This window comes from Anolis carolinensis, chromosome 1, assembly GCF_035594765.1.
Source record: "Anolis carolinensis isolate JA03-04 chromosome 1, rAnoCar3.1.pri, whole genome shotgun sequence".
NCBI classification, from domain to species: Eukaryota; Metazoa; Chordata; class Lepidosauria; order Squamata; family Dactyloidae; genus Anolis; species Anolis carolinensis.
The window spans coordinates 32,086,425-32,105,130 of record NC_085841.1 but is presented as its reverse complement, the minus strand read 5'-3'; the positions used below and the strand labels follow the sequence as shown (position 1 = coordinate 32,105,130).

The 18,706-nt window shown below is 37.4% G+C and overlaps 1 protein-coding gene across 5 annotated transcripts in view; it reads right to left on the bottom strand.

The window, feature by feature from the left end:
- Positions 1 to 204: 204 nt before the first annotated feature.
- Positions 205 to 18,706, bottom strand: part of prox1 (prospero homeobox 1) — an 86,045-nt gene continuing 67,543 nt past the window's right edge. For 3 of the 5 annotated variants that reach the window (XM_062972013.1, XM_062972025.1, XM_062972015.1), the window contains one exon: positions 205 to 8,584. In XM_062972013.1, coding sequence (XP_062828083.1) covers positions 8,396 to 8,584 — 189 coding nt within the window. In that variant the 3' untranslated portion in view covers positions 205 to 8,395. The remainder of the gene's footprint in view (positions 8,585 to 18,706) is intronic. The other 2 variants (XM_008125842.2, XM_008125844.2) reach the window with 1 other exon arrangement.

Genomic DNA, 18,706 nt, shown 5'->3' with positions numbered 1-18,706 from the left:
TCTAGGATATGAGAAACCATTTAGAAAGACATATTAACTTCTACAATTTACTTAGCAGAGAGAAAAATTAAAATGTTTCTCTGTTCAAGAAAAAAGTAATTGAGGGTTTGCATCATTAGTGGACTGATGTTTAGGGCAGCTTGCCCTCGAGTGGTTCTCCTTTGGAGTGTAAGGTGTTTAGAAAGAAATATAAGCCATGAGCAATGAGCTTGTAATTTATATTTTATTTTGCACAAGCTTGCATATATACTGCACATACATTCAGTTTAGAGAAGATGGAAGGCACACAAGGCAATTGAACTACTGTATCCTTTAAGTGGTACAAAGCAAAAAGGTAAAGGTCTGGAGAGTATACAAAAGCTTAAAACACACAAAATAAGATCCCCTCCCTCCCCACCCCACCCCACCCTACCCTCCCCCCAAAAACCATTTTTCCTGATTTCGTTTTCAATTTAGTAGCTGCCAAGCTAGAATTGTAACTTTTTTTCTCAATCAATTGTCTACTGCACCTTTTTCCCTCCATACAGACAGGGGAGTCTTCATGTTTTATCACATCATCAATTAATATTACAGTACATCCTTGGCAATACAAAATTGTACACCATCAAATAAATTAGGATAAATTAAACCAATAAATTATGCAAAGTCTTCAGAACAATAGACAACAACAACAAAAAAATTCCACAGTTGAAATTGCCTCTAGCTAAAAATAAAATTAAAAAAAATCAAAAATTGACTTTATTAATTCTGTTATTGTACTAACTTCAAATTAAAGGGTTTTATTACAAAAAGTTTAATAATGCTATTTACAACATATTGCTAAATAATATAAAGGCAGTGTTTTGTCACTTTTGTAACTATATACATATGAGAAGCAGCTGGGACAATAGCAGTTTTATACCTTAACCTTTGACTCTTCTGGTTAAAATGTAATAGTTAAATAGGTATATTAATTTAACTTTTGAACTCAATTTTATGTGGTTGAATATAATTTAAAAACCCTGCAGTATAAAATTGATTCCTTAGTAATGCCACACTGGATAATTTGGAGGGAGAATTTAAGATGAACATTTTACTGGAATTTGACTATATGTTTCTTTTATGTTTTAGTACTTCTGATGGCAACTGATGAACAGAAAAGATAAATGACATTCCCAAATCACAGAAATGGCTAAAGCTGCCACCTCGCATTAAAGCGATCCCTATGAAGATGCAAAGGTTAAACACCAGTTTTTATCCCAGCTCACTATATGAGCATTTTTCTATGGTTTACAACCAACAGTTCTACAGAAAACAAAATTGCATTTCCTTCAACCAAACATTTAAGTGCAATACAGTAACTGCTTACTCATATAAACCAGTTACATTCTTGAAGGGGAGCTTTTTGAAAACAATGCTTATTTAAAACTTCCAAAACACAGAATAGATACCCAAAAAGAAATCTTTGCACTAAAACACCAATAATTACTATATAATACACATGACAAATAGAAGAGGATTTTTCCCATTTTTATTACTTCTCATGTACAATGCTCATTTGAGGGGGTTTGCAAACCACTTCTTATATATATTTATATTTATTTATATATTTATTTATAGATATATATTTATATCTATGTATATCTTTCAGTTCTGCTGGTGAAAGTCCTATATTTAAAGCCACAACATCTTCACTTTTACTTCTTAATTAATATCAACCTGTGGATAGAAAAAAAACCCTTTGCCAATAAATTAATTTGTGCATACAGGAAAAAAAATCCTATAACTTTACAGAAACTAGATTGCTCAAGTCCTGGACAAATGATGAGACCTCTCTTTTAAAAGTACTGAGCTGGGTTTTAATGAATGCTTTCAACTATCTATACAACTAACTGCAGTGTTTCTTACAAATTTAACAGATGTTCTCAGAATGTATTTATTAAAATCGTATGCCTTTTATTCAAGAAAAGCCATCAAGCTGAATACATACATTGCTTTATAAAAGTTCCCCTCACTATAGATGTTCACCCACATACCTGGTACAGTAACAATGATTCTGCAAACTTAAAACACTTTAAATTAAATAATACTCAGAGGCACAAAGCAAACCTCAAGAATATATGGGCAAACACTTCCTTAAATAATTACTACATTCTAATATCTTTCACCTTTTAAAAACCATTAAATGTGAAGTGTTCCCATTACACAACCAGAGATACAGTAAGAATTAAATGTTTCATAGTTTCAAATAGAGCATTCATCTCACAAAACATAAATGTTTAAAATAGGTTCTTAATCTACATTGGGGGAAAATGTAAGCTTTTAACTTCACACGCATATTGTGTGTGTATATCAGTATATATACATATATATATCTATATATTATTGTGTGTATATGGGTTATATATGTATGTATATGTATACACACATATATAATACGTATGAAATATTGCTTCTATACTACTTTTCATTAGGCTAAGAAAACACAAGATCTGCACCACTGTTACAAAAAATTGGCTTCTACAAGAATTTTTTTCAAAATTGAATGCTGCTCAAACGACTCAGAAAAAATAATTTGCATTATCAAACTGTTCTAAAAATTCTCTTCTTCAAAAACTTATTCTCCTGCTTTTTGTTTGTTTGTTTTTCAATTTTTTCTTTAAAAAAGACACAAAATATGCATAGCTATTAACATTATGTCAAACAGCTGAGGAAAAAGGGGGCAGGGGAGAAAAAAAAAGAATTTAGTGTTTATTGCAGCTGTAATAACCGGGAATTGAGTGGGTGGGAGAGAAAGGTCCAAAAAGACAAAAATTGTAAGCCACAGAAGGCACAAGAACAATTATACTTGTAAAAGGGAGAAAAACTGGTAGTTTTAAGGATTCAACTGACTTCATCCTTTCGCTGGTGCATTTGAAGTCTAGGCTAGGCACACACTCTAACCTTCAGTTTCTATGCAGACTATATGAATTAGGGATTAGATGAATGGCAACATGGGGCTCTAACTTTAAACAAAAAAAAACAACCCTCCTTTCTTATTCAAAGACCTAGATGTGTTATTTTGGAATATAAACATGCAAAGGGATCTTATAACCTCTTAGAGACTGAGAGAAATAAGAGGATACCATAAAATTTCTAAGTTTAAATATCTAAAGAAGCAGACTTAAGGCATGGGCCACAAACTCTGAATTGGAGCAAAGGTTACTCCTGGATGTCCACATGAAGTTCAGGTACTTCCAGCCACTATTTTGAGGTGATCAGTTAACCTGATTTTACCCTGGTTCGCAGAAGTCAGGGAATGTTTTAGAATTTCCTCAAAATGAAGGATGAGCCCCACACTCTGGGGTTGGTATGAACAGCTGGAGCAGTTCTAATTCAAACCAGTCTAGCTGTCCACACAGGCCAATGCCTGTGGTATAGGACAAAGAAGATGGCATCTACCTCAGATGGTATTTGCAACTGCAGCAGTGACCAGGGAGCTCCAGAAAACTCCTGCCTGCCTAACATCACCAAAGGTGACAGCTAGGACCTCCCTGGAGCTCCATGGTTGTCACCATGGTGACAAACAACAGCAAAGGAAAGAGTGACTGTCCAGTAGATTCAGTTGATTGGATGGCCAATAATCCTTTATCAATTCTGCAACTGTTTGGAAGTAGAGTGTGTAAACACCTCCACAGAATCCAGTGCCTGTCCAAAGCAGAAATTATCTGGCTATGTCTCATATTTGGATGCCCATATAGATGAGGCCTTAGTCCATGAAAGCATATACTACCCAACTTCTTTCTCTGTATCTGACATGATACAAGCTCCTTTTGCATACCTACTTCCTTATATCTACTTGCCTTGGTACAATAAGAGCAGCCATGCGCTTTTGATGACCCAATCCTATGTATAGTTTTGCTGAGAAAAGAAATGCTTGGAAGATGGGTGGGCATCCTTATTGCTGGGTCTGCTCATTGGTGTGGATCACTTTCACTATAGCCACCACTTTTGTTATGTTTGCTTGTTTTTCAATGTCCAAGGTGACAAAAAATGAAATAGTAGCCTCTGCATAGAAGTGATGGTCGGTCATAAAGGTATCTTAATTTGAATATTGTTAATTATCTGGCATAATTCAGTCAAAAGCCCTTATACATTTGGAAAACAGGCTTCATTCAGTTTAAGTGAAACCTGGAATGTTCTAAATTAAGAAGGAAAGAAAGTCCAAACCAAAATTTATTTTTTGTTTTCAACTCCTTCAGATCATTTTGTGAATTTCCAAGCCATTGTGGTAGTATATTCTTAGAGAGAATATTTCTCTAGGAATTTCTCAGTCTTTCATTGCAACTCTACTGTTTGGGCCAGTAGTCGGGTAATTTAATGACATTCGGTTGTATCTGTCATTATAGTTCCGGTTGAGAATGTATCCCCAATGGACATGGGGTTTCACTGTGCTATCATTATTTTGGCAGAACTATATTTCTGCTTTCTATGCTAGTCATGGATCTAGACTAGCAGTGATACAAATAGGCAAAAGTAACCCATGCAAGGTATTGTGAGTGATTCAGGAGCATGGATTCTCAGCAAAACCCTACGTTGGGAGATGTTATGGTCATCATAAACTAAATGAATGTCTGGCATTAATATTGGCAATTGGATGGATACAAACTTATGTTCTTTAGTAGCCTGGCTTGCTTTGAATGCAATGCCTGTTGCTGCAGAAAATGGTGGCCTTTTATCCCATGCTGGTAAGCTGCACTGTCTACACAGCACAGACACAGTCTATGTAAAAAAAAAACCCTTATAAAAATGATGGAACTGCAACCCAAAAAGCTACAGGCAAGATACTTTTTAAAGGCTTATGCACAATTAGATCTGGTTTAGGTATTTGATACATCAAATTTTATTAATTTGGGAATGAGCTTTGGAACTGAATATTCTCCAGATATCTCTTTGTATGTGTGTCTGTGTGTGCACCAGCTTTGGTGCTTTGATCATGGTCTATTTAAACTACAGTTTACCTCTGAAAGACAGAACCTTGATTTAATAGTGACTTACTTAACAAGAACTATTATTTCAGGTAGAAAACAAACATTAAACTACAGCTCTCCATTTCAGATATAACAAGAAGTTGTAGTTTGAATAGCTCCAAACTGAAATATGAAAATTGAGAATGGGAAGTGTAAGAATGTAGGTCTTTTATTAGTTCCTGGGATAATAAGCTGTGCTTGATCAACAATGGTATATTAGGCTATAGCATGAACCTCCCCCCCCCCCCAAAAAAATGGGTCTTGGATATAGTATATATCTTCTGGATGTGTCTTGCTTACTTTCTTCAGCAAATATCTTGCAACAAGAAAATCCCTACCAGGCATATAGAAAACCTGTTTATGCATGCAGAAAGGGGTCACTGGATTTCATTCTTGGCTGCTTTAGTGGTTTTTTTTAATTATCAGGTTTTAAGGCTTTTATTGACTGTAACTACCTTCAACCATCTCTCCTGCAATATTTGTACATCACTGCAATTACTAGGTCAGCTTTTTGTTTTATAATAATGCCACCTGGGGTAAACTTTCACTCTCTAAAGTCAAAATACATTTTGTATTTTTAAAAAATCAAGATCCAGGGAAAAGAAAAAAAGGGGAGGGGTATTGTTTAAAAAATAACCTGCTAAACTGTAAAGCAAATGCATTGCCTATCAAGTCTGTATCAAATTGCAAAGGGAAAAGGTCAGTAATGTAAAATGCTAGTCCAGTTAACAATAAATTCTTACTGCATCTGTACAAAAAACAACAGAGAAAACAAATACATAGTGCCATAGCATATCAGAAAACACTACTAGACACTACACCATCACAATTTTAAAAAAAAAACCAAAAGAAAAAGGAAACCACTGGGGGGAAAGCATAAAAACTAGCAACAGGCACCCATTCTGGCAGAATATCGAGTCAACTCACTTCAGATGGACTCATACAAGTCATATTACTATTTTGCACTGTAAAGTAAACTTGGTTTTGGTCACCTTGAAGAGAAATTTCATCTTGGACTGCATTCACATGCATTCTGTTTCTGTAAATGTCAAAAATTAAAGCTGCCTCTATGTGCTAAATACCCACTCATTGCTGAAAATGGCAGCCTTGTGTATTAGTCATGTAACCAACACCAAGAAGAATTTACCATATTTTAGTTTTGCACATCCTGAACCCATGTCATTGACCACGGGTAAGGAAACACTGCCCAACAAGTGCACTCAATACTAAATTCTAGTAGATTTTATGGAGGGATACAGAACTATTTGCGTGGCTGCCATTTTCAGGGACAGCTAAATGCACAGCATCACACTGATGTTAATCCAGATACCTTTATAAATCATATTTTGATCAGGACTCAATTAATTTAGGTGGCTGTTATTCATAAGATAATTGCAAAAAGCTGTTTTGAGATGATTTTAAAAAATAATGGATGAATCCCATTCTTCCTTTATAATGTATTATTTTCATGTTTTGTTTTCTGCTAACTTTTGTTGTAGAAGAGAAGTTGTTTAATCTGTTTCATTCATTGTTAATGAATCACTTATATTTGAGGAAATAATAAAAGTGGCTAGCTTCTGCTTTCCTAGCCAGTGGGATAGGGATGAAGTTTCTGCATGATTTATAGGCATAATTCAGAGCTAGTTAAGCATGCTTAAGTCCCAGTAAGATAGCAAGCATGGTTAACCACTTATGTTCCATTCGCGTCAATGAAACACAGTATGCCAAATTTTCTCCACAGTTGTGCTCTCTTTCTATATTGTGCCTAGTTTTTATCGTGAAACAATATTTTTATAAAATGTCTATTCAATTTCTATTATCCAGAAAATTTTCTTGTACATTGAGATGATGTCATTTTTATGTTTTTTTTTATTTTTTGCCTCAGTAATTTAAAAATAAAGCATAGATATCTTACAATGTTGCCCAGAAGTATAGGTAAATTCAAAACACTTGTTTTCCAGGTAAAAATATGAAATATCAAATATATACACCACCTAAGGGCTTGTGGGTAAAGGGAGAAGAATATAGTTTAATACAAATTTCATTTAGAACATGGCTCCAGACCTGACTATTTAGTGTAATAGTTTGTAACAACACACTCCAGCCAAATTTCAACACTAAGTAGATGAGTTCTATAAATGGTGTCCGCTAGTACTACATTCAATATGACTAAATTCCATGAATGTGTACATAGGATACAACCTTAAAGTCCCATTGATTTCAATAGGAGAGATTTACCACATAATCTACCAGTAAATTAATGAGATTTAAAATGGATCTTTAAACTAGATCATTGAGGGCTGCACCTGGGCTGGAAATAGGCTGCCCAAATATCCCTCCCGGAAAGAAAATTGGAAGTAACTGGAAGTCCAGTACTATGTTTTTGGGGGGAAAGTGTAATTTTGATGTTAAGCACTCAATGGAGGCCCTATAACCAATTTAAAATGAGTGCTACCCCAGAGGTCTTCAAGAGAAGCAATTCGCTTTTTCTTTTTCCTTCTTTTTTCTAAGTTGAACAAGTTGGTTGACAGAAAAACGGCCATAGGGGGAATATGTAGCAAAAGGACTGGACTTGCAGTATACTTTTCTTGAAAGGGCAGAAGGAAGGTAAGCAGTGATGTGGTGAACTTCTAAAGGGCATCCCAATTTCTAGATTTTGGGTTTCCAATCTTACTGCCTTGATCTAATTTGGATCAAGACTTCGTTAGAGTCTGGGCCAAATCCAGAATAAATAAATTTCTAGCTTGTAATGGTTCCTAACACACACATACATCGCCTCCTTCCTTCCCAGCCTTTCCAAAATGTGGAGATAGTGGTTCCCAGGATTAAGGTAGAGACATGGCTCATGGCATTGTTAAATACCAGTATGTTTGCAGCAGCATACAAGACACTGAAAAGGAGGGGGGGGGGGGAATTCAGGTTATACATGTGTCCTTGAAAATTAAAAGGTTAAAGACTAATGTGGATTTTAATTTTGTTTGAATAACTAGAATGATCACATATGCTTGAAAGAAGACTTTGGAAACTGTGGTCTGTAGAACTGCACTGCAATGTTAGAGTAAAATGGTCCTAAGCTTGCTAAAACAGACTTGTGCACACTGAAAAAAATTCTTCTCCCAGGGATGCAGGGGTAATGGGATGGGGCGAAGTAAAATATTCCTCCCCCTGTGAAATGTTAAGTCATGGATAAAAGTAAAACAAAGGCTGGAGTTAAAATAATTATCCACTTTTTACTGCTCTAAGTAAGAAAAAACCATGAGGGATTATGATCTGATTCCATATACATATATTATATGTATATGAAATGAATATAGACATACACACACGCACACAGGCACACACAACTTGGGCATCAAAAAGGGGGTTCTGCTACTTTTTTATACATTCATAAATAGTGGTTAAAATTTCTACTCATGGAGAAGCTCTTGGAGGCAGTTTGGGGATTTGAAAATCTCAGGAACTTCACTGTCCAGCTTACAGATGACCTTGTATATGGCCTTCTTCCAGGAAGGATCAACATCTTTGCCTGCGATAATGGCATTGAAAAACTCTCGTAATGTGATCTGAGCCACTTCCAGGAATCTCTCTGGAACCTGCTGATACAAGGAGACAATGGCATTAATAAAAGTTTTCAGTTTCAAGTCTCTGGATCTTCAAAGGAAACTGAGCTAAGTTCTTGCTTTCAAAAGGGGGCTTACATAGCACCTGCATTTTCTAAATGTGGCAGACCTCTATTCTCTTAGGCAAGGCTGTTATATATAGTACAATAACTTTTAAAACATGTGTTAACTAGCTTTGTAAAGTTGAACCACAGAATGTAGGTATTAAAATATAAACATCTGGGTTTAGAGGGTACTGGATTCATAAGATATAATTAGCAGAGGAAGAGAATGGGAGTTTGAGGAGGGGAGAAGTCAGTTGTCTTGAAGGTTTGTAGGACATTTTGTCCACATATTAATATGTTTGTTTACCCATGTCCCTACAAGTGTTCTTGTGACAATTTACCATGTGCAGAAACAAAAACAATGAAACTCAAAACTCCCTCTTTGTGGCTGAGATTTGGTCTTGGCTAGTTATGAAAGTTAGTGAAGAATCAGAGTATAAATAAATGGCTATTTGTAATTTGTTAAAGCCATCTTCTAATGTTCTGGTTCCACAGTTGCTTTGTGTGTGATCTTGCCCTTAATCATTGTGGTCCTCCTTCAGCCCTAATGGCCCCATTAAACTGTACACTCTGGCCATGGTGTGGCCATATTAGCTTACTCATTAGATTTTAAATGATAACTGAATTTATCTGGTACACTGAATAGTCAATGTATGCAAATAATAATAATAAAACTTTATTTATATCCCACCACCATCTCCCTGAAGGGACCCAGGGTGGCTTACAAGGTACTCTAGGGTGCACATATAACATACAATAGGTGAAAACAATACAGAAGTATAAAATAAGTCACGTAAAATTATAACAACAGCCCCTGTCAACACATATAGCTTAAAATCAAAATAATACCATTTGAAAGCAACAGTAGTTAAAACTAACAGCCATCAGTTCATAAAGTGCCAAGTGCCAACTTCATATGGGCCCATTGAGCCTACTCAAGGCCAAAAGTGTGTTTGAACAATCATGTTTTCAGGTTGGAATGGAAAGATTGAAGGGTAAAGGCTAATCTAATCTCTTTTGGGAGGATATTTTAATGTGGTTTTTAATATCTTCTATGTTTGTGCCTTTTGAGAAAAATGCCTCTTTGAAGAATTCAACAAATCAGTTCTTGTTCCTTGTCTTCATTACAAAAGAAAAGGGGTGCAGTAAACACAGATTCAGGTCAACTCCATAATATCTATCAAGGTGTTGATCAATTCGCTGAAAGAGTGGCTTCTATTCTGTATCCTCAATGGTAACAACCTTTCTCAAACAGATTAGTACATAGGAAATGTGGGGAAAACCTGGTACAAAAATTATAAGTGTCCAGGGCACGATGATCAAGGCATGACCTTTGAGGGAAGCCTAAGGGACTGGGCTGAAACTGCAGGAAGGCTAAGGATTCTTCACCCACTGTTGATGTGTAACAGATTTATCCAACTGGATGCCCCCTAGATGTGTTGAAGTATAAACATCATACACTGGCTAGAGCTTACAAGAAGTGTAGTTTAGCAGATCTTGAGGATGTCAAATTGGAGAAAGCCATTAATGACAAGAGAAGTCATGATAACTGGGTTTCATTAGCACAGCACAATGAAATGTACATATTAAATACCTACAATCCACAGAGCACAAGTGGTCAGTTAACAGATGCCAGGAAACATTTTCTTTGTGTTAGAGTAGATACAGTATTTGACTCAATGGACCAGTAATCTGGCCCAGTCAGTTTAGTATATTCTGGTCAAGAAGAACATAAATCAGCAAGGGTATATTCATCTTTGGAAGTAAGTTATTAGCTAATATAAAAGAGGCAATTTGACCTTCAGAGAAAAGGCCGTAAACCCAAGTTTTAAAGTTGACTTGTTTTCTGATATTTCAGAGACAATTACAAGGAAAGAGATTTCATCTAAACATTTGGAATAATTTATTTAAATTGAGAGTGGAATAGAGTGCCTTGGTGGTGGTAAACTCTTCTTCTCTGGAGGTCTTTAAACAGAGGTTCTCCTTCTGGAGTGCTTTAATTGTGTATTACTGCCTGGCAGTGGGTTAAACCGGATGGCCCTTCCAATTTATGATTCTGTTCCAATGCTACAATTCTATAATGCTATGATCAGCGTCATCACATGTTATTTTATAGTCTTAGAGGAAGAATAAAATGATGTCCCCTCTCATTCCATATACAATTGCTGGGCTGGAACCTTATCTTTGTGCAACAATGACAGTGGAAGAACATTCTCCACCATGCCTGAAGATAACGGGTTACCTTAGGGATCTTAGAGCACATAGCTTTTTTCTTCAACACCTTGATGCCACATTCAGTTTCTATCACCAGGCATGGCCACATGCAGAATGTGAAGGCTGGCTTCAATTATGTTGTAGACCCATAAACTTTGATGAATCTGGATAACGAAACTTTACTCCTAATTTTTACTCTACCTTCTTAGTTGATTATATGGAAAACCTGAATGTCCTAATTCTTCTTTTCTAACAAAGCACTGGAAGTTCTGTAACTCTTTGGAGCAGATCACAAAGTACTCTGCAAGCCAGATTTTGCCATGAGGTGGACATGTGATCAGCGGCTGCTCAAGTCAGTGGGAGTTGCTTGCATGCACTAGAGGGTGGAATTTGGACCCAAACATAGAGTGTCCTTTGCAAATGGTATATTGACTCATAATACTGAAGGAGTAACATACAAAGAGGCAGAGGGGAGGCATTTAATACCAGGGGTGAAAATAATCATTTTTGCTCACAGAAGGGGAAAAATTAGACGGCACACTTTTATGTTTGTCTTCTTGGTCATATAACCACAGAATGATCTAATGATGCTGCTGCTGTTTTTAGAGGTTTCAGGAATCTATCTCAAGCTGTCATCTATGTTGTGGGGAGTTGAGACTTGGGGAAGGTAGGAGGTATTTGCTAAATGTTATGGAAAGTTAACAAATATTTAATACAGCCAGCCAAACATTTCTCTGTAGGTCTGATTAAGTATTTGAAAACAACAGATATTTTTGCCTTTAGAATAGTGTCAGAGATTACTGCTAGTGCTATTAATCGATCTATATATCAAGGCTGTTTAAAGGGGTAAGAGGACACCCTAAAAGTATGTCATGGCCTTATATGGGACCTCTCTTTTTGTCCATTGTAACCAGTGTTCTATGTAAGCTATGCATTTATTTGAGTGCTACTCCTGAGGCTGGGAAAAGGACAGAAATACTATCACAACCAACTTGCCTCCCAGAAGAAGGAAACCATCCTAGTGAGCAAAGGTATAAGAACAATCTCTGAAGGAATACAAGAAAGAAACAGAAAGTCTGGATAGATTTTCTCCCTCAGATCTGGAGGAAAGCACATACTACAACCATGGGGTTTTGTGACAGAGAAGCCCAAGAACTAGGTCAAAGAGATATGACAACAGGCAGAAATAATAAGTTGTATGTACTCCAGCATGTACTCCAGAATTTTAAACTTAGAGTGAACTGGTTGATAGCTGAACAAAAATATATAACTTATCACTAATCTTGGTAGAGGATAAAGGGGTAGTAGGGAATGCATTTTCTTGAATGATCCCGAGTATACTGCCCAGGACTGTATAGGATGCTGTAGAGTAGTCATCATGGTCTATATATAGGTGAATTAATTATAAAGTTACTACTGTTAGCAGTATTAAGCATATAGATGAATTAGCCCTGATGAAGAGGAATCTCCATGTTCCTGGAGGGAGAGCAGCAATAGAATTTTCCAAAGAGGGTGGGGTTGGAACCAGAGTTTGAATCCTTACTTGGCCATGGAAACCCAACAGATGCCCTTAGGCAAGTCACACTATCTTGGCATCCAGAAAAAAAAATCAATGTGAAGCCCTTTAGAAGAAATCTTGCCAACTAAACACTGCAATAGGGTTTACCTTAAGGTTGCTGTAAGTCAAAAATATCTTAAAGACATACAATAACAAAAAATAATAATAGAAAGTATAACCCATGGGCTACATTTGGCCATAGCATCTTCTTGCCCTCAAATCATCTGCAGCACTCTCCTGCTCATGGGACACACTGAGAACAGAAAGTCAAAGTAAACCCTTGGGGTCCTGCTTCAACTATTCTCAGTAACTGGGGGAATGCTGCATTTATTTTTCTCCACTAGCCTGAACTGTAGTGCCTTAGAAACTCTTCTACTAGAGCAATGCCTTGCTGAAAAGTTATTTTGTGGGAGACATGCTTGGTTTTTAATGAAAGTAAATGTGAATCCCAAAAATTATGAGATCATAAAACTGGGTTATAATCTCATAATTATTGATCAGGATAATAGCCAACATGACTTGCAAGGTCTAGGTGGAACGGCACTGAATCAAGGTTAACAAAAGCTTTGAGAGGGACCTCAAATACCATCATAAATGTGTATGGAAAATTTGGGGAAGTTTATTTAACATTCTGATGTATAACCTTTACATCAGGCATGGGCAAACACCAACCCTCCAGCTGTTTTGGACTTCTAGAAATCGCCGCCAGCTTACTGGCTTTAGGATTTGTGGGAATTGAAGTCATAGAATCATAGAATCATAGAATCATAGAATAGTAGAGTTGGAAGAGACCTCAAGGGCCATCTAGTCCAACCCCCCGCTAAGAAGCAGGAAATCGCATTCAAAGCACCCCCAAAACACCAAAACACCTGGAGGACCAAAGTTTGCCCATGCCTGCTATAAATGCTTAACTGATGTCTTGGGAACATGTGGCCCTGCTCATGCTGTTGGACTACAATTCATATCTATACTAGCCAGTATAGCTTATGGTAAAGAGTGATGGGAGCACCACATAAACCCCTTCTTTGAATTAAATGTGGATGCAATCAATTGTAGTTTCCCAGTGCATGCATCTACATTCAAAACTTAGTGTGTATTTCTTAGCAGAAATATAATGCATATTTATTTATCACATGTATTTTGAAAAACTGAAACATGTAGAGCCTCTTGGCTCTACCAAACATAGGCATCATTCCATGAAAACATGCTTTCCTCCTAAGATTAATTAATAACTGTGGCATGCATGTTTGTATGTGTATGATAGATGGGGAAAAATAAGAAACACTTTTGATTGCTATCATGTGAAGCAATAGTCTTTACAGATAATTTCCTAAATGGGTTTACTTACAATCTACAATTGCTTTTATCGACAAAGCATCTCTAGCTTCTGAAGAAACATATCCAAAATACAGGCTACACCTACCATGTTTCCAAGGATTTATAAAAGATCCCAGCCATTCCTGTCCCAGTCTATTTTTATTGTCCATCCGGCTTGTTTTCTCATGCCAGGGGGGCTTGCTTATTCTTTTGAGCTGCATTTTATTCTAATAACCGGGGCTCACCAGGATTTAGTCTGAGCCAGGGCTCTCTAGGAGTTAGCCATGAGACTATCCATTCCAAAGAATCTTTCTGAATAAGGTATTTTTTTAAAGTACAGAACATGTTTTTCTGTCAGCATCGACTAATCACAAACAGCACCTCATAAGTCAAGAAATAAACAGGTAGGTTTGTAGATGAGAAGTATAGCTTGGGAAAATGTTTATCTGGAGAATTATGGGAACTGTACTACAAAAATAGTGTTTCCTATTCTCCAGTCAAAAGATGTGAATTGCAGACTTTCTTAAGCGCAAAAGGTCTCGCTTTTAGAAATTAAAACACTGCACAGTTTAGCCTAGCTAATTCCTCCCCCCCCCCCTTTTGACTAAGCACAAAATATTGTCTTAAGAATGCTCATTCTGAGGCAATGCATCTAATTGTTTAAATGGATGGATGGCTAAATGAATATTTTTTCCAGTGCACAGTTAGCCAGTCAGCTGTGCTAATTGTGTGTGTCTGGGGGTAACTTTTCCCTGACCCTAAGTGATGATGACCTACTAAGTACATCTTTACACCTAACTGACTGAACATCTCTCTTGTAGAAACATCTGCAGAAACAATGCCTCGGTGACAAATAAGACCCCCGTCCAGATTTCTTTTTATAGACTCAACAACAATCCCTACTATGAACCCAGAACAATTTCCTAGCATCAGGTGGCTGCAGTCAATCAAATAATACTTGACATTCACCAGGAGGAAAGACAATGCTGAGAGGGGGAACTAACTCTTGGACTTCAGACTTACACACCCTGGTCTCAGAAACAAGCAATATGCTTCTGCACATAATCAGTATTTTGTGGGAATAAACAGCTATCTAGGAAGCAGGATTAAAAAGCAAATAAATAAACAGCAGAAACCTAAAATATATGTGGAACTATTGATCGAAATGCCTTATTATTGGGAGTACACAGTTATAAAGCAACGGAAGATCAGTTTGTTCACAGTCCACTGATTACTATGTTTCTTGTAGCAGCCAGAGATTATATCTACAGGCTATAGCTATAGGAGATTCATACCATTTTAATCAATATAACTCCCTCCTACAGGATCTTCAAATGTATAATTTGGTAAGACTTTTCATTTGAAGATTTTTATACTCCTGAACTGCACCCAACAGCAAATTGTAGGTACAGTATGGCCCCCGTACCTGTGGGATTAGTTTCATTTACCCACATCTAACAAAATATCCCCCCTAGACATTTTCTAGGTCCTACAGCATGATTCTATGGGCATGTTTCTGCTGTATGTTATCATAGAGTCATTTGGAGGACCTAGAAATATTACCGAGGTGCTCTCCCTAAACGTTTTCTAGGTCCTCCAGTGTGATTCCAGTGATATTTCCAGTGGATGATGACCATGAAGTCAAGATCAAGGATTAGAAATAACAGAGGTATTATCTCTCGGCATTTTCTATGTCCTCCAGTGTGATTCAATAGCATGCTTTTCCCTGAAGGATTCATGATTATCCACTGTTTTGCATTTCCGCTGCTAGGTTCAGGGATGTATCTCCTGTGGATATGGGGGGCCATACTGTATGTCACCAAATTTTAAATCTCAGGATTCTGTTGCATGGAACCATGGCTAGTAAATTGGTATAAAACTTCTATAATAATGTATTATACATACACCCATATTTTCAACAGTTTACTTTTATAGTCTCTTATCATTTACTCTTCCTAATTATTTAAAGCCCCAAAGTTGGCCTACAACTAGGACCTCATCACAAAGGTCAGACAAAGCATCCCGCTTCACCTGGCTTTGCAAAGAAAGGAGAGGGGCAGCAAGGTGAATCCATTGCCCTGCACACAGCTCCCTCTTAGTTATGCTTTCCCATCACATAGGGGATGCATCCTCCTCCTGGCAAGGCCCTGTGCTGGCTCCATTGGAGGTGGGGCCTCTGCATCACGTGATGGCTGGTGTGAGGCTCCGTCCATTAGATGGAGTGAAAGCATCCTAGGATGCTAAATTTTCCCCTTCTGATGAGGTCATAAGAAAAGTGAGGCAGCTACCTCAGGCAGCTGATTTGAAATACAAAAGAGAAGGGGCTGTTATTTGTTTTATTATTTTGACCATTCTTTTAAAGTCAGGAAGAAGGAGAAAGGCACTTGTGAGATTTTCTACCACAGATAAAAAAAATACTTTGACTGCCCTGGGATATTGTATTCCTTAACTATGAAGGATTTTTGAAAAGTTTCTGTTTTGATGCCTAGAGTTTCCTTTTCATCCCACAAGTCCAAGAATATGCAGCTCTAGGGGTATTCTTGGACTTGGGCAAGGGAAAGAAGGGCAAAATTTGCTATCTGACTTCAAGACCCAAATATCATTGCAAGGTCTAGTTTATATGTACTGCCTTTCTGTGTAGACTGCGTAGGAAAAGCTCACATGATTCTGCCCTTTGGTATTTGATTAACAAACACTGTTGAAGAACATGGTGCAGGATGTACTGCTATGTATACTTTGAAGCAATGTTTCTTAAGCCTTCTGATGTGAAGGACCAGCAATTTCCCCAAGCATATCAGGGACCAGCACCATGTTTGTGTCCATAGCTATAATTGCTTCTGTCTTTCCTGGAAATTCTCCAGGGAACCAGCAGCTGATGGCTTGCAAACTGGCACTCATCCATGGACCACCACTTTGGGTTGCTCTGCTTTAGAGTGCTATTTAAATGTTGACTAGCTTTGTTCCAAATCCCCATCCAGTCCTGATGGAAATATGAATTTGCAATGGAAATAGAATCCCATTGTTAATTCCAATTGAGTATACCTGTTGGATCCACAGGATCATGCATACTTGGGACTGACCAAAGGATTCTCACTACAGCTACTGTATCTGATCAGGTATGAGAAATCCATTCGCACAAGCAGCCTTCTATGTATATGTGCTCAACTACATTGAGAGATGGCACTATTTGGTGAATAAGTGAAAGAATACAAATCAGAACATCCCTGGTTTGAAGTATTCTATCACTATGTCAGACCACTGTGATTTCCCCAACAAAATACCAATCCATCTTGTTGGAGGGATGAGCAGGTTTCAAGTTTGCATGATCTGCTCTGTCTTTTTATTAGAATATTGAGATCTTCCAACTGGATCCATGTGAAAAACAATGGCTCAATGAACATATGTATTGTAACAGTAAGGTAACAGGATTCTTCACAGCACATGTTCAGTCTAAAAATTTGTAATCAGTACCAAAGCCAAGTTCCCAAGTTCTTTTCATTAAAAAAATCTACTCCTGGTTCCTCTCTCACTAATTATTTTTCTTTTTTAATATAGTAAAATTTGGACCCCTGGTGGCACAGTGTGTTAAAGCACTGAGCTGCTGAACTTGCGGACCAAAAGGTGCCAGGTTCAAATCCCGGGAGCGGAATGAGCGCCCGCTGTTAGCCCCAGCTCCTGCCAACCTAGCAGTTTGAAAACATGTAAATGTGAGTAGATCAATAGGTACCGCTCTGGCGGGAAGGTAACAGCGCTCCATGCAGTCATGCCGGCCACATGACCTTGGAGATGTCTACGGACAACACTGGCTCTTCGGCTTAGAAATGGAGATGAGCACCAACCCCCAGAGTCAGTCACGACTGGACTTAACGTCAGGGGAAAACCTTTACCTTATAGTAAAATTTACAAACAATGAGCTAGAAACAATAAAATACCCAAAGATCTACCAACAGATCCAAATCTACCTGCTACTCACCCATTCCATCAAGAGTAATGATAAGAGTTAAAAGATAATGCAGTGCAAAAGGTGTAAACAATTTAAAGTCTTTTCTTCTTCCATTGTGCTATTGTTGCAAACATACTAACAAACTGTTTGGGTTTATCTTTTCCTATATTGTGAGTCTATGTTTTTCTATAAGGCCACTTATTATTAGTTGTGATTAGTTCTGAGCAAGTAAAGCTGAACAAATACCCATACAATACTGCTTTTTTAAAAGCAGATTAACAAAAGTATCATATTTACAGAACTATCATGTAGCCCCTTACTTCTCATCATAAGGAAAGGGTCTCTTGTATAATTTCTGCACTTACTTGCCCCATATTTCATTCTGTGTAAAGTATAGTGGTCATTATGAGCCACAAGCAAATACAGTGTTCCCTCACTACCTTGTGGTTCGCTTTTCACGCCCTCGCTGTTTTGCGTTTTTTTTTAATAAACACTAAAATAATATTATAAATCATAAAAACTTATGGTTTACAGTGGTGGTGGTCTCAGTCAGGTGCGGGTGGTGAGGCAGAGAAGGAGCCCAAACGGCAGCGGGCTTTCTTCCCTTCCTTTTTTCCCCCCTCCCTCTTCCTATTTCCACCCTAAGGAGAAGCCTAGCGTCCCTACTTCACGGATTTTCAATTATCGCAGGTGGTCCTGGAACATAACCCTCATGTTAAGTGAGGGAATACTGTAATATAAAGGGAACTGTGGAGAAATGAGCTGGATATGGTACACATATGAGCCAAGAGACATTCTATTAATTGGGCTAGAGTAAACTAGAATAAGATGTTTTTCTCTGGATTTTGGTGTGTTGCCTGCTCTTGAAGCTATAACGGTTGGTTCAAACAACTCACTACATCCTGTGTCAAATTCAATCTACTTTTGTAAACTTTTGCATAGTGTGAGTAGCATCACAAATACTTTATTAAAGAATTATTACAAGACAACTTCATCATACCATGACATTATTTTGCTACTGT